The 15,711-nt window shown below is 39.4% G+C and overlaps 1 protein-coding gene across 7 annotated transcripts in view; it reads left to right on the top strand.

The window, feature by feature from the left end:
• E75 (ecdysone-induced protein 75) overlaps window positions 1-15,711 on the top strand; it is a 266,115-nt gene that overhangs the window by 231,845 nt on the left and 18,559 nt on the right. For 5 of the 7 annotated variants that reach the window (XM_012283637.2, XM_076537556.1, XM_076537559.1 and 2 more), the window contains one exon: window positions 14,886-14,974. In XM_012283637.2, the coding sequence (XP_012139027.2) occupies window positions 14,886-14,974 (89 nt within the window). Of the gene's footprint in view, window positions 1-13,847; window positions 13,951-13,973; window positions 14,503-14,885; window positions 14,975-15,711 lie in introns of those variants that run through there. The other 2 variants (XM_076537560.1, XM_076537553.1) reach the window with 2 other exon arrangements.

Below are 15,711 nucleotides of genomic sequence, written 5' to 3'. Positions count from 1 at the left end.
AATGTATGAGTTTCTTAAAGAAAGACTAGTATAAGTCTCTCAGAACAGAAAATTAGTATATGAACTAACAAAATATCATCCTCCAAATAATTAAAATATACTATAACCTCAACAGCAAGATTAATTGAAAATGAAGCCAGACCCAAGGAACAATAAATTAAAATTTCCGTACAATCATAAATCTCCGTACCTGGTCAACTGACCGATTGACTCTTTAACCCTTTGTGCACTCCGCCCACAAGGGTCCCCACAATGTAACGAGACGTCCATTGTCTGCCATTGCGGCGAAATCTCCCGGTCCCGCAGGACCCACCGAAAAGGACAATGAGTCTCCTCGATCGAAACAATTCCCCGGCTCGACGTTTGTTTTGGATAATCCCTGTGTCGAAGGCAAACACTCGCCTAATCACGTTTCACAAACAACCTAATCGCATTAACTGCACCTCTGCAGGTACTGCCAGTGGGGTTCCTATTTGTCGACTCTTCGATAGTTTTCACGAATTTTAGTTCCGATGAATTTTACCGTTGGTTTGCACGGACGATGGTGTTAACCGATATATGGCCGGTTTGGGTATTATAGTGATGATTCATGGATTTCGAGGTGATACGTCATTGTTAAGGCTGTTTGATGTGATTTTAATGGTTAGATTTATTTGATGGGATTTTAGTGATTGGTATTAATTTGAAGAGCAAGGTGCGTCTTGCTGACGCACCCTGGAGTCCCATATAACCCTCGTTGTCCACTAGCTATTCAATAACACAGTTTATTGTATAAGAAATTTAAGTGCATTTGATGTATTCTCACGTATTATTAGGGCTGTTTGACTTTATTGATTCGTAGATTACAATTTGAATTGGGAAGTCTAAGGTGCGTCTTGCTGACGCACCATGGAGTCCCATATAACCCTCGTTGTCCACTAGCTATTCAATAACACAGTTTATTGTATAAGAAATTTAAGTGCATTTGATGTATTCTCACGTATTATTAGGGCTGTTTGACTTTATTGATTCGTAGATTACAATTTGAATTGGGAAGTCTAAGGTGCGTCTTGCTGACGCACCCTGGAGTTAAGCCTCGTCCATTAGGTATTTAATATTATGTACAGCATAAGAAATTGATATAACTAAAAATTGTCGATGGATTGTGCTCGCGATAGATCCTTAATCGACAAAGGAAAAAGCGGTTTACCGCGGACGTCCGCGAGACGAGGAAAAGAAACAAAGCGTACTCGCCATAATCCGCTCGAAGCAGGCCACTTTGAGGCCGCGGCTAGTGGCACACGTTCCTTTCTTTCTTCTTCTTCAGCATCATCTATGTCTAGTATTTCTCGTGGTCTCCTTTTCTGCAACTCTAATCTCTTTTTGCTACTCGAATATTCCAGTAATGACGCTTTCGTTGAAACCGTCGTATAAACGATGTGATATGCGTGTCATAACAGTCTTAGTCAACGAACCTTGTAACGAAGATATGAGAATGACTGTCAACGTGAAATTTTATGATATTTTGTTGTGGGAACGAAGTGTAATAACACAGGAAAGTCTTACAAATTTGATGAAACCTTGATGAGTGTGATGAAACCTTGATGTAAAATGTGTGTTACGTGATATTTCGTGTGCATGTCAGTGATTATTATGAAGCTACAAGAGTATTGAAGCGTACAGCACTTGTAGAGCGATATTGGAGCATGGATATGCGGCGCATGTCGCGATAATGTGCCTCCTGGTTCACAAATTTTGCAACAAAAGACTTGATAATATGTGACGTGACGTTACATGTCACAATATCAAGTGAAAAGCAATGATATATCATGTAAGAATATCACGAAATGCAATAATATAAAAAATTTGTAGAAACTTGGGACTGTAATATGAAAACCTTGATGTTAAGTCTATTTAATGTCACTTTTAATGTGCATGTCAGTAATAGTTATGAAGCTACAAGGATATTAAAGCATATAACACTTGATTTAGTGATATTAGAACATGGATATGCTCCGCATGTCACGATAATGTGTCACCTAGTCAGCTAATCTTGCATCAAAAATGATCACAACTATGAATGTCACTAACAACCATGTTACTACAAGTATATTAAACCCAAAAACACTTAATGTCGTGACATTGCAGCTTTGATATACCGCGCATGTCACGACATTGCCCCTTCGACACCAAATTTTTCAGTAAAACTTCATAACATATTTTATCACAAATATGAAACCTAGCACATATAATGCTATAACACTGAAACCTTAATAATCTCAATAATTTGTAACTCGTTAAAGAGTAACACGGTAATTGTTAAATAAAGATTGACTGCAATCGAAGTGGTTCTCTAGCACGGCGAAAGAAAAATGGAAAAAGTAATTTCTCTGCTGGCGCCTGTGATTGCAGGCCGATGAACGACTTGCTCCGCGACCTGCAAACCGAGGAGGCGGACAAATGAGGCCGTTCGATCACCATGTTGCACCTCGCGTCTATTCGTCAACTAGTTTCTCCATTACGGTTTATCAAAATTCCTTTCATTCACAATCTAATCAATTTTTATTTAATAGGACATTTAGCTTTTATTTTATTTTATTTTAGTGTGCACACAGTTCAACTTCGAACGTGACGAAATAGGTTACATTTATTAATTTTGCAAATTGACTCTCTAAGCTGGAACAGGTTACCTAAATTTGGACTATTCCTTCAGAAACACTTGATACGTCCACCTGGACCAGCTATCCACCTTGCACATATGTCCACTTAGACCAACTGTCCATCTTGTATATCCACTTGGACCAACCACCACCTTGTACATCCACTTGGACCAGCTATCCACCCTGTACATATATACACTTAGATCAACTGACCACCTTGTATATCCACTTGGACCAACCATCACATTCTACATCCACTTGGACCAGCTATCCACCTTGCACATATATCCACTTAGACCAACTGTCTACCTTGTATATCCACTTGGACCAACCACCACCTTGTACATCCACTTGGACCAGCTATCCACCCTGTACATATATCCACTTGGACCAACCACCTTGTACATCCACTTGGACCAGCCACCACTTTGTACATCCACTTGGACCTTGTACATACAATCACTTTGACCAACTATCCACACTATGCATCCACCTGGACCAGCCATCATTGTACATCACATTATACATCCACATTGAGCAATCACCTTATCCATCCACATTGACCATCCACCACCTTGTACATCCTCTTTGACCAATCACCTTGTACCTCCACTTTGAGCAACCATCATCTCCGCCATTTGCGCGTTAAAAACCCCCGGCAACAAAAACTCCAGAAGCCCGAATACCCAAAGAAACTTCAGACGGTAAAAACGTCGAGTTCGCAAGTCCTTTGTACACCCGCCGAAAGAGGTAAAAAAGCGGCGGTAAAAAAGAATGCGAGATAGGGTAGGAAGACGGAAGGTTTACAGTGGGCGTGGAGGAGCAGCTGCACCGCGACGTGCGTGCACCCGCTGCACGTGCATTAGGATGCACGCTGCACAACGTTGGCGTAATTCTTTTCATGCGACGCGTGTCCCCGATCATATCTCGCCCGAGAACCACAGTGGCCCGGGATCTGTGTCAACGGCACCGAACCCGTTCGGTAGGCTTGACCTGACCGTGGAATTAAATCATCGAGAGTCTCCGAAATCGCCTCGCTTTCGGAACAGCCTTAATTCGCGCGATACCGCTGACTCGTTACTCTAGATTCCGCATCTTTTTGCTTAATGCGGGAGAAAGTGGATGGGAGGATGATCTGGAGGTAGTTTGGTCTGAAGGCTGATTCACAGTAGGGCGATCGTGGATGGAGTCATAGAAGGAATTACCAATGAGATAGAAGTCTAGTTTACATTGGTGGAAGAGGCAGAGAAGTAGTAGCAGATGTGGTCAGTGAAAAATGTGGTATACTTGTGTTAATAACCAAGCAAGTAGTGCTAAGTTTAATTTGGGTGCGACAGTAGTAGCATTTTTGTGAGATGTGACATATGTCACATCACATATCTAGGTCCATACTTGAGATTCAAGCTGCTGAAGCTTCTTATAAAATCTAAGCTAACATTTGTACTTAAAACGTCACATCTAGAGGTTATACGTAAGTGGGTACATAGATCATGTCTGAGTGGGTAATATTACCATGCTGGGTCTGAAAGTGTTACTGTTATCTCTAAATACAGCTAGCACTAAGATACACCCAGCCATGTGGACTAAACTTGATGTACCAATGTGAAAGTGAGCTGGTTCCACTGATATGACCTAAGCTAGATGCAGCAATGTGGACTAACCTTGATGCACCAATGTGAAACTGAGCTGGGTCCACTGATAGGACCTAAGCTAGATCCAGCAATGTGGATTAAACTTAATACCAATGAAATTTGGTACCAATGTGGACCTATGCTAAGATGACATATGTGACCTTAACTAGATCCACCCATGTGAGCTAAACAAGATCCACTCATGTGAGCTAAACTTGATACCAATGAAATTTGGTATCAATATGAACCTAAGCTAACGTCACCTATGTGACCTAAACTGGATCCACCCATGTGAGCTAAACTTGATACCAATGAAATTTGGTACCAATGTGAAGCTAAGTTAACTTCACCTATGTGACCTAAACTGGATCCACCCATGTGAGCTAAACTTGATACCAATGAAATTTGGTACTAATAAGCTAAGTTCACCAAAGTGACCTACACTAAATCCACAAATATCCTAAGCTAGGTCTACTAATGAGCCTAAACTTGTAGACTAAACTTGGCATACCAATGTGAACTAATCTAACTCGACCTGACCTGGCTCTACAAATGTGACCTAGCTCTACCAATTCAGACCTACCGACTTACCAACTAATTTAACTAGATACCTAGCTGTAAAATATGAAGCTAGGTCTATCAACTTGAAGTTTGTAATGTAAAGAATGCTTAAAATACGAAAAGTGTCGGTCAGGTATAATAGATCGTTCGATCGTGTAGCATACGGCATGCCTGCAAGTATATGGTTATACTTCCGCGGTGGGCGCTATAGGGCAGGCTATGGGCATAACGGTGCGCACGACGCGTCACGCACGTGCGTGTGTTGATGTCACTGAACCTGCAGTAGCAACAGCAGCAACAGCAACAGCAATACGCGAAGCAGCAACGCAGCAGGTGAGCCAGACCGCAAGAACATCGCGGCACCGTTCTCCTTTCTGCACGGCCGGTGCACCTTCCCGAGATTACCACCTTATTATCGCAATATGTAATCTCTCGGCTGTTTCTCACGAAAGAACGGGCCACGGGACAATGAAGACCCGCTAGGGACTCGCACGAAGGACCTTGCTGTAATTACGAGATCTGCCACTATACGTTAACGGATTGTGTTATGTGTTTCGATTATGGTCTATCGATGGATTCACGTTTTGGGGCTTTTAGGTTAGGTTCATGGTGAGGTGGTGTGAACTTTAGGTTCATGGGTGTTATAGGAAAATTTAGGGTTTTCTGAAGATCACGTACTTGCAAGGTTCACTTCCTAGGTCTACTGGTTCCATGTTTTTTTCGAATTCAAGCTTTCTCTAGGTTCACACTAGGTTTATTTTTGTTTAGGTATACATTGTTCCTGGATTAATATTTTCCTAGGTGAAACTGTTCCTAGATCCACATATTTCTGGGTGCACATGTTCACAGGTCCACACATATCTAGGTAAATATCTTCGTAGGTTCACACATATGTGGATCCATATGTTCCAAGGTCCACACATATGTGGATCCATATGTTCCAAGGTCCACACATATGTGGATCCATATCTTCCAAGGTCCACACATATGTGGATCCATATGTTCGTAGGTCCACACATATGTGGATCCATATGTTCGTAGGTCCACACATATGTGGATCCATATGTTCGTAGGTCCACACATATGTGGATCCATATATTCCAAGGTCAACACATATGTGGATCCATATGTTCGTAGGTCCACACATATGTGGATCCATATGTTCGTAGGTCCACACATATGTGGATCCATATATTCCAAGGTCAACACATATGTGGATCCATATGTTCGTAGGTCCACACATATGTGGATCCATATATTCCAAGGTCAACACATATGTGGATCCATATGTTCGTAGGTCCACACATATGTGGATCCATATGTTCCAAGGTCCACACATATGTGGATCCATATGTTCCTGTGTCCACATATTCCCAGGTCCACACATATCTAGGTCTATGTATTCCTAGGTCCACATATTCCTAGATTCACATATTCTGAGGTCCACATATTCCTAGGTCCACATATGCGAAGATTCATACACATATCAAGGTCCACATCTTCCTAGGTCCACATATTCCCAGGTCCACACACATCTAGGCCCACATATTCCTAGATTCACATGTTTTTAGGTTCACATATGATAAGATTTACACACATCTAGGTCCACGTCTTCCTAGGTCCACATATTCCCAAGTCCACACATATGTATTAGGTTCATATGTTCCTTGGTCCACATATTTATAGCTTCACACGTTTCTAGGTCCACATATTCCTATATCTATCATTCTCCTAGGTCCATACGTTCCTAGATCCACATTCCCTAGGTATTTTTCCCTAAGTATCTATAATATCCTTATGTATACCTTATCTGCAAATCCACAATCTATCCAGATTTTCGTTCTTCCAAATTTCTAGCTGCACATTTCCAAAATCTCTCTCATCCACATCCACATTCTCTCCTAATCCAATTTATCCTTAAATCTCTTTCAAATCCTACATTCTATTATGCACACCCAAAAACTAGTAATAAAAGAAAACGTACATAATTCTTAACCCAAAGTTCATCACGAACTTTAATCATGAAATTTTAATAAATATCATCGTGAACAAAGAATTTGAACGACTTCCGACAATGGTAACAGCGCTCGCGTTACCAGGTGTCGATGATCTAAGAAGCTGCCGACGAAGGCAAAACCTCGGTCGGCGACCGGTCGTTCGGTGCCAAGGACACGGCCAAGGTAGACAATAGAAGCCTCGCTATTGCCCCGTGGAAACAACTTCTAATTATCTTCTAGCTCGTTACATTTTTATCTGCGCTTGTACACGCGTCGCTGCCCCCGCGGATCCGATGCTACGGGAAAGAAGAGTGTTGCACGATTGTTACAGCTTTCACGCTTATTCCCGAGCGAAACGAATTCTTGCTCGACGTTCACTGCTCATTGTTGATCGCCTTCGTGATCTTCGTCGAACTGATAATCACTGAATTTCCGCTTTGGTCGCCATATTGGCAGATACTGTTCAAACGATCTCTTCATCTAACAAATATTTTTATTTATAAAAATTAGTATTCATTTTTCTTTTGTATTGGAAAAATTGTGAAAATGATGTGTAGTTATAATATTAATGTATATAATGTAAAATTTATTAAGTATTGGTACAATGACATGTGTGTAAAACATGTAGGACATATGTGTATAACGTATGTGTATAAGATATATGTGTAGGACACATGTGTATGATACATATGTATAGGACATATGTGTATAACATATGTATAGGTATAGAACATGTGTGTTTAACATATGTATATGTATAGGACATGTGTGTAAAACATACATGAATAGGACATATGTGTATAACATATGTATATGTATAGGACATGTGTGTAAAGCATATGTGTACAACATATACGTATATGACATATGTGTATGTGGCACATATGAGTATAATTATGCAAATAACACATTTTATTATTATTTTTGCAAGCTCTTTAACATTGTCACTTATCCCAACATAAAAATTGCAAAATATTTGTTAATATTTTGTTGTTGAACCTTTGACCTTCCCATGACCTTCAGACCTTAATTCCCGAATGAATTTAAAATGACTAGTATTTTATTAAAAATGTGAACTAATTATTTCAAAATAAAAATGACAAAATATTTGTTAATATTTTGTTGTTGAACCTTTGACCTTCCCATGACCTTCAGACCTTAATTCCCGAATTAATTTAAAATAACTAGTATTTTATTAAAAATGTGAACCAATAATATCAAAATAAAAATGACAAAATATTTGCTGAAATCTTGACCTTGACACGACCTTCAGTTAACGTACAAAAGAAATAATTTTGAAAAATTATTAAAAATATGAAACAGTTTAAAAATTATTAAAAATGTGAAACGGTTTAAAAATTAATAAAAATATGAGAAAGATGAAATGAGATGATCAATGTATATCCGAGTGTCGTAAATTGGAAACCCTCAACCCCCATAAAAAGAAAAGCTTGTAATTACTTAACACAACCGACCATTACGAGTGTAGCATTTACTTCCTCGAAAAACGCATCAATCATCGTGGCAAATTAATTCTCCCGATGCATATCACATTAGAGTAGACCAACGCAAGAGTATTCCCATAAACGTGCCCGACCATGAATCCTTCTTAATTAATTCTTCTAACAGCCGTTTAATCGAGTGGTTTGCTCTGGGACTTCGATCAAACTCATCGAGCCACGTTATTCTTTTATTTTCCTTTTTAAACGAAACGAATTAATTCGCGGTAATCAGCAAACCGACGCGGTAACATCCACCAGCACGCGTCGCTGACGAGATGGCAGATCGTTGAGCGCACCGCGAATTACTATAATTTATTATAATGCTTCGTGATTCGCTCGTAAATTCAATGGATAATGGTACACGTAATAATCGTAATTACTGTTATTGGCTTGTTAATTATTGCTTGATTTTACGGGGATGTGGAGGTTTCAGACTTTCCATGCTTAACCGCCATTTTCTTACTGTGGATTTTGAGTGGCGCGAAATTGTTCGAATTTACCGATTTTTGGAAATGGTGAGAATGTTATTTGATCGCAAGAATTGAAAGTAAAGTTAGGTTAGGTCTAGGAATTTTTGGGTTTTACTAGTTTTATGGGGAATATACCTAGGTAATAATTTAACTGGAAAAATTTATGGTAGAAATACGTAAAATTGTGCTATTAATACTCAAGACAAAATTAGATTAGGTACAAGATTACTTAAATTTACTGGCTTGATTACAAATATCCCTAGATCATATAAGTAAAGAAATTTCAGCTTGAAAATTCTCTAGACCACAACTTAACTAATAATATTCCCGACAAAATTAAATTAGGTACAAGAGAAGATTACTTAAATTTACTAGCTTGATTAAAAATATCCCTAGATCATATAACTAAAGAAATTTCAGCTTGAAAATTCCCTAGACCACAACTTAACTAATAATATTTCAAACAAAATTAAATTAGGCACAAGAGAAGATTACTTAAATTTACTGGGTTGTTTAAAAATATCCCTAGACCATATAACTAAAGAAATTTCAGCTTGAAAATTCCCTAGACCACAACTTAACTAATAATATTCCAGACAAAATTAAATTAGATACAAGAAAAGATTACTTAAATTTACTGAGTTGATTAAAAATATCCCTAGATCATATAACTAAAGAAATTTCAGCTTGAAAATTCCCTAGACCACAACTTAACTAATAATATTTCAAACAAAATTAAATTAGGCACAAGAGAAGATTACTTAAATTTACTGGGTTGTTTAAAAATATCCCTAGACCATATAACTAAAGAAATTTCAGCTTGAAAATTCCCTAGACCACAACTTAACTAATAATATTCCAGACAAAATTAAATTAGGTACAAGAGAAGATTACTTAAATTTACTGGGTTGATTAAAAAAATCCCTGGGCTATATAACTAAAGAAATTTCAGCTTGAAAATTCCCTAGACCACAACTTAACTAATAATATTCCCGACAAAATTAAATTAGGTACAAGATTACTTAAATTTACTGGGTTGATTAAAAATATCCCTAGATTACGTAAGTGAAGTATATATGTCTGATGTTTGTCTTCCAAAAATCTAAATTTAAAATAAAAGAAAGAGAAAATGATCGATGACGTGTTACACAAAATTCGCGAGCGAAGAACAGCAAAGTATCGGACGACAAAAGTTGGACAGACCTCGAACATAATGGCCGGCGGTGACGGAGGTCAGACGAAGTCGTTTCCTTGAAATCGGCTAGCGACCTGCAGCGATACGCATTTATATGCAACGAATACACCATAGCCCTCGTGTACCGTCTATTTTTAATCGACCACTGTTAAAGCGATCGCACGTGTCGGTATTATTGGACGATCATCGACTAATCATCGAGAACGATGATCTGAACAAACTGCAATTTCAAACGCAATACTAACAAAGTATTCACCTAACTTCGTTTCGAATTTTTAGGTTGAGTACTTTTTTAGTTTCTTCTGGTTTTATTATTTTATTGAAATTAGTGTAAATGTTCTTGTTACCTAACCTTAAATTTCACTAGTTTCATTCAGACTAGGAATATTTTTTTATGGGACTTTCAGGTGCACCAAAAATTTTCATTTGCAAGTATTTTTATTTTACATTGATGTATACATATACATCTTGATAAAAAAATATCCCTAGACAAGCTAGAAATGTTATGCTTCAAAAAAAATAAAAAAATAAAAAAATATAAGAGTGTAAAAAGTTACAATGCATTATTCTGAAAATGTACAGTACAATATTACTTTCTGAATTCACAGTGCAATATTAATTTGTTAATTCTCTTACTATATTGCATTATTATTCTCTAATATTTTGCAGAATTTATCTTCCTAAATATTTGTATACATATAGATCTTGATACAAAAATATTCCTAGACAAGCTAGAAATGTTATACTTCCAACAAAAATAAAACAAAAAAAAAGATAAAAAAAAGATATTCTCTTACTATATTGCAATATTATTCTCTTAATATTTTGCAGAATTTATCTTCCTAAATATTTGTATACATATACATCTTGATAAAAAAATATTCCTAGACAAGCTAGAAATGTTATACTTCCAACAAAAATAAAACAAAAAAAAAATTTAAAAAGAAAGATATTCTCTTACTATATTGCATTATTATTCTCTTAATATTTTGCAGAATTTATCTTCCTAAATATTTGTACAACAATAGATCTTAATAAAAAAATATTCCTAGACAAACTAGAAATGTTATACTTCCAACAAAAATAAAACAAAAAAAAAGATATTCTCTTACTATATTGCATTATTATTCTCTTAATATTTTGCAGAATTTCCTTAATTCCCAGTACAACCTCGCCTACAAACCATCACATAATATATCAATATGCGAATGCACCAATAAAAAAAATTTATCCCCAACAAAAATATAATCCCCCTAAAAAAGAACATCCCGAATAACCGGAAGCCGTCCATTGTACAGTTTAAACATCCCAGATTAAGCACAGAAACTCGATATTTTATCGAAAAACGAAAGGGTCGAGCACAATAAAGTGTAAACCCAAACAGGAATCCCTGGAACCCTTTGGGCAAAGAGTCGCAACCCTTTTGGCAAACTCAGGCAAGTTGGCCGAGCTCGTAAACGTTTCGACAACTTTTTTTCTTTCCCTGTTTACGGACGTCGCCGTTTATTGCCGGCTTCATAAACGCATAAACGGTGAACTTTCTCTGGGATTTATGCTCGTGTGTCTCGGACGCAACGGTCGTTGCAACGACAAGGTGTCACGAGACCAAGGTTCGAAGTTAACGTCCACCATCATCTACGCAATAATTTATTTTCATGATTTTATGGCTGCGCTATTACGAGCACTGACCCTGTCCCTCGCTCGACCTTCTTCGCAGAAAGCCGATTGCTTTTTTCCTCTTTGTCCTCGCTCGTTTATTCCTTTGTCCTCGTGTAACGTGCGTATGCTCGATTTTTAATTAGAATTGCTTTTGTCAGAGTTGAGAATTTTTTGGGGTAGTTTGGGGATGATGGGTTTGAATTTTTTTGTAAATTCACAAAATAATATCATGTAATAAATTCACAAAATAATATTGTACATTAGAATTCACAAAATGATATCATACAATAAAATTCACAAAATAATATTGTATTGTACATTCAAAAAATAATACTATACAATAAGTTCACAAAATAATATTATACAATAAAATTCACAAAATAATATTATACAATTAAATTCACAAAATGATATCATACAATAAAATTCACAAAATAATCTTGCATTGTAAATTCACAAAATAGTATTGTACAACAAAATTCACAAAATAATATTGTATTGTACATTCACAAAATAATATTATACAATAAGTTCACAAAATAATATTATACAATAAAATTCACAAAATAATATTATACAATTAAATTCACAAAATGATATCATACAACAAAATTCACAAAATAATATTGCACAACTGAATTCACAAAATGATACTGTATTGTAAATTCACAAAATAATAATATACAATAAATTCACAAAATAATATTATACAATTAAATTCACAAAGTGATATCATACAACAAAATTCACAAAATAATATTGTATTGTAAATTCACAAAATAATAATATGCAATAAATTCACAAAATAATCTTGCATTGCAAATTCACAAAATTAATCGTGACATAGCCATTCCCTAAGAATCACCAAGGCGTTAACGATGGAAGCAAGGTGTTAATTCGACTCGCACGTGGACAGAAAATCGAGTAACACCGCTATCAGCTACTGTCACTTGATCATCGTAAATCGATACCATGCACCAGTAAAATTCCATGGCCTAGTCACGGTGTTAAATAAACAGCACGCCAGCCGAAATCTTGAGACAGTTTCGCGTAACGAAAACAGCCTCGACAGCGGGTTCATCGAACCGCCATCACGTTTTTGCCCGCGATGCGCGCGTGCCTTCTCTTATTTCGATTCTGACTCTTACAATTTTATTTCTATACTAATTTATATGTTACATACTAGTTTATGTTCTTTAGAAAATGGGTGAAATTTTTGTTGGGTGGCAAATGAGGATGAAATGAGGATAAAATTGCGAAGATGTGGATGAGGAGATAAAATAGCAAGGATGTGGATGAGATAAAATAGGTCCATAGGTGATTGGTCAGAGATAGAAGTAGATTGAGGGATTTATTTATATTTTTGACTGGTTTGATTACAAATGCCATTCACATCGATCAGATTGAAATACAAGGGAGAGTACTTTGAGTTCTTAGAAATCAGAGTCAACATTAGTCGAATTCTCAAGAACGAGTAATAGAATGTTGGGACAATATGTGGAGACCTGATGGATCATTGTTCTGAAGACATAGACCCATTGAATAGTGTACTTGCCTCTGACACTTCTGTCACTCATCCTTGCTTACAGTACCATGCTAGCAAATTTGGGTATAATTGTATACCTACCTGGGAAGCTAAAAGCGTTAACCCGGTAAATAAAGAGTAGGTCGAAATAGAAAAAGAGCTAGTGCTCGTAAAAGCATAAAAAGCTTGTCGAACGTGTGTCGATCGAAGGGAAGAAGTCCGGTCGGTAGCGTAGGACGTATATCAGCGTTAGGAATAAAGACGGAGGATAAGCGAAAAGAGGAGAGCATGAGAGGAAGCCGGCAAGGTTCGAGCGAGACGATGAAAAGCAGAAGGCGAAACGACGGTCTCGCGGTTGGCTCGAGCGAGAGGGCGCATGGCCTTGGCCGCTGCTGCGGGGTAATTCAGTCAAGGTTTCGGCCGATGAACTTCCTCCGATGGGAGGAAGGAGAGTCGGCCGGTAGAGGTCCGTGGCAGTGGAGGGGATAGCGGGCGACCAATCGGGAGGGCACGCGGCCCAGCGTGCGGCGACGGGATTGGTTGGGCCCGTGACGCCGGTGCCCGGGCCCGCAGCCGCTTGTCAGTGACCTCCAGCATTGAAAATACGATGAACTCTCGGGGGGCTCTGTAAGAGCTGTGTGTCCTCTACTACATACTAGGTAGCCAGGGCGTAGACATTGTAGATGGTCGAGGCAGCCTGGCAAGCAGGCAGCCACATCAATCCCTCCCCTCCACCGGCTACGCTCCGAGTAAGGGCTGCACGGCCCCCAGGTAACCAACACTCGGCAGCGCCGAACTCCAGTCAGACCAACGCGAACCTCCCTCGAGCGAACACTTACTTTCACTCTCTCTTCCATCCGCGGCCTTCCTCTCGTGTAGCACCCCTCGGTATAACACCGTCGAGGTGTCCATCGATTGCCACAGAACGCACCTGCCCTTCCTTTCGGTAGGATCTCCAGTTTCGTCACGTGATTTGGTGTCTAGGAACTGAGAGAGGGAAAGTTGTGAGTTTGTGAACCAGTGACGGACAGTGAGAACTGATATGTGCAGTGCCGTGCCAAGTGGATAATTCGCATTGGATTTAGAACATGATTCTAACGCCGGATAGCAGCGCACAGGCCACGATGGCCACATCGCCGGAGTCGCCGATCTCGACCATGTCACATGGATCGCGCGCCTCCAGCGTATCGCGCATGTCCTGCGTCTCTCAGGGCATGTCCAGTCCTTATCACGTGGCACAGCTGCCCCATCATCTCAGCCCAAACATGCCCACCATGGACTCCACCGTCTCCTCCGCTAAACCTGAACCCGAACTAAACATAGGTACGAGCCGGCTTCTCCTAAGCTTTCCGGGTCACCTTCCACATATTTTCACCACTTCGCAGCTTGGTCAAACCTCCAGATATGAACGCATAAGCTGGATTAAGCTCGCAAATATCATAGTCATAATACCTGGTTAAACCTCCAGACCTAGCTCTAAGCTTCTGAATCTACTCTCCGTAATTATAATTTAATAATTCTGCTAGCGGTTTAGTCTGCGAATTGGAAATTGGAAAACGATCGCGAGTGAAAGCAGAAAGTTGTAACACCGCGATGCTGTAACCCGGCGAGAGGAGAAAGTGTTCTTCTTTCTCTCCCACCTTTCCCATCCGCTCTCCACGTGGAGAGCAATGAACGTATCTGAAGTTTTCTCTGTTTGATTGCAGAATTCGACGGAACCACGGTGCTGTGCCGCGTCTGCGGGGACAAGGCGTCCGGTTTCCACTATGGGGTGCACTCCTGCGAGGGATGCAAGGTGAGTCGAGAAAGACGTTACGAAATATTTGAACGTGGCCAGGAAGTGAACGTAGCGTGAATGTGAATGTACGAGCCAAGGCTGAGGTATCGACCGAGGTCGACCTTGTGCACGCGGAAATCGTGCGAGTCCTTGAAGTCTGAAAGATCCAAGGTCCCGAATTCGATGAATTCCGAGATTTCCCGGGAAGGGACACAATAGTTGCGCAAAGTCCAGGTAGGCGGTTTTCGCGTTATGCTCGATTTCGAGTCGGAAAGAGAAACCGTTGGAAAGTTCGCTTATTACAGAAAAGTGACTGGTAAAAGAGGATCCCTCGAATCAAATGTAAATCATTCTCCTCGAGACTGATAATTACGTCCCGCGAAGGCCAACGTCCTCATGCTCGTCATTGTGCTTCAAGGAGGCTGGTGGGGGCAGCACAGGCCGCGAATTCGTTTTAGGAAGTGGCAGCCACCACCAGCGCCGACCACCTCCACTCCGGCCAAAGTGGAGGGGGTTGCTAGCCAGGTGTAGTAAATCGGTGCTACGGTGCTCTCAGATCTTCGTCGACCGTCGACCCGATACGTATCGATCTGAGCTGGACTTTCACCCCGAAAATGATGGCGGTTGACCACCGGAAAGAGAAAGTGTTTTGGGATAGGTTTAGGATTTTAGAATGTGGAGGGAGCTGGAATATCGCTTGAAGATATCTGTAAGACGGTCACTGTTTCGGTCGGAATTTCGCGGGATAGGGAATC

The sequence above is a fragment of the Megachile rotundata genome, chromosome 11 (genome assembly GCF_050947335.1).
Source record: "Megachile rotundata isolate GNS110a chromosome 11, iyMegRotu1, whole genome shotgun sequence".
Lineage (NCBI taxonomy): Eukaryota > Metazoa > Arthropoda > Insecta > Hymenoptera > Megachilidae > Megachile > Megachile rotundata.
The sequence above is the reverse complement of the archived record's forward strand: the minus strand, read 5'-3'. Positions and strand labels throughout refer to the sequence as shown.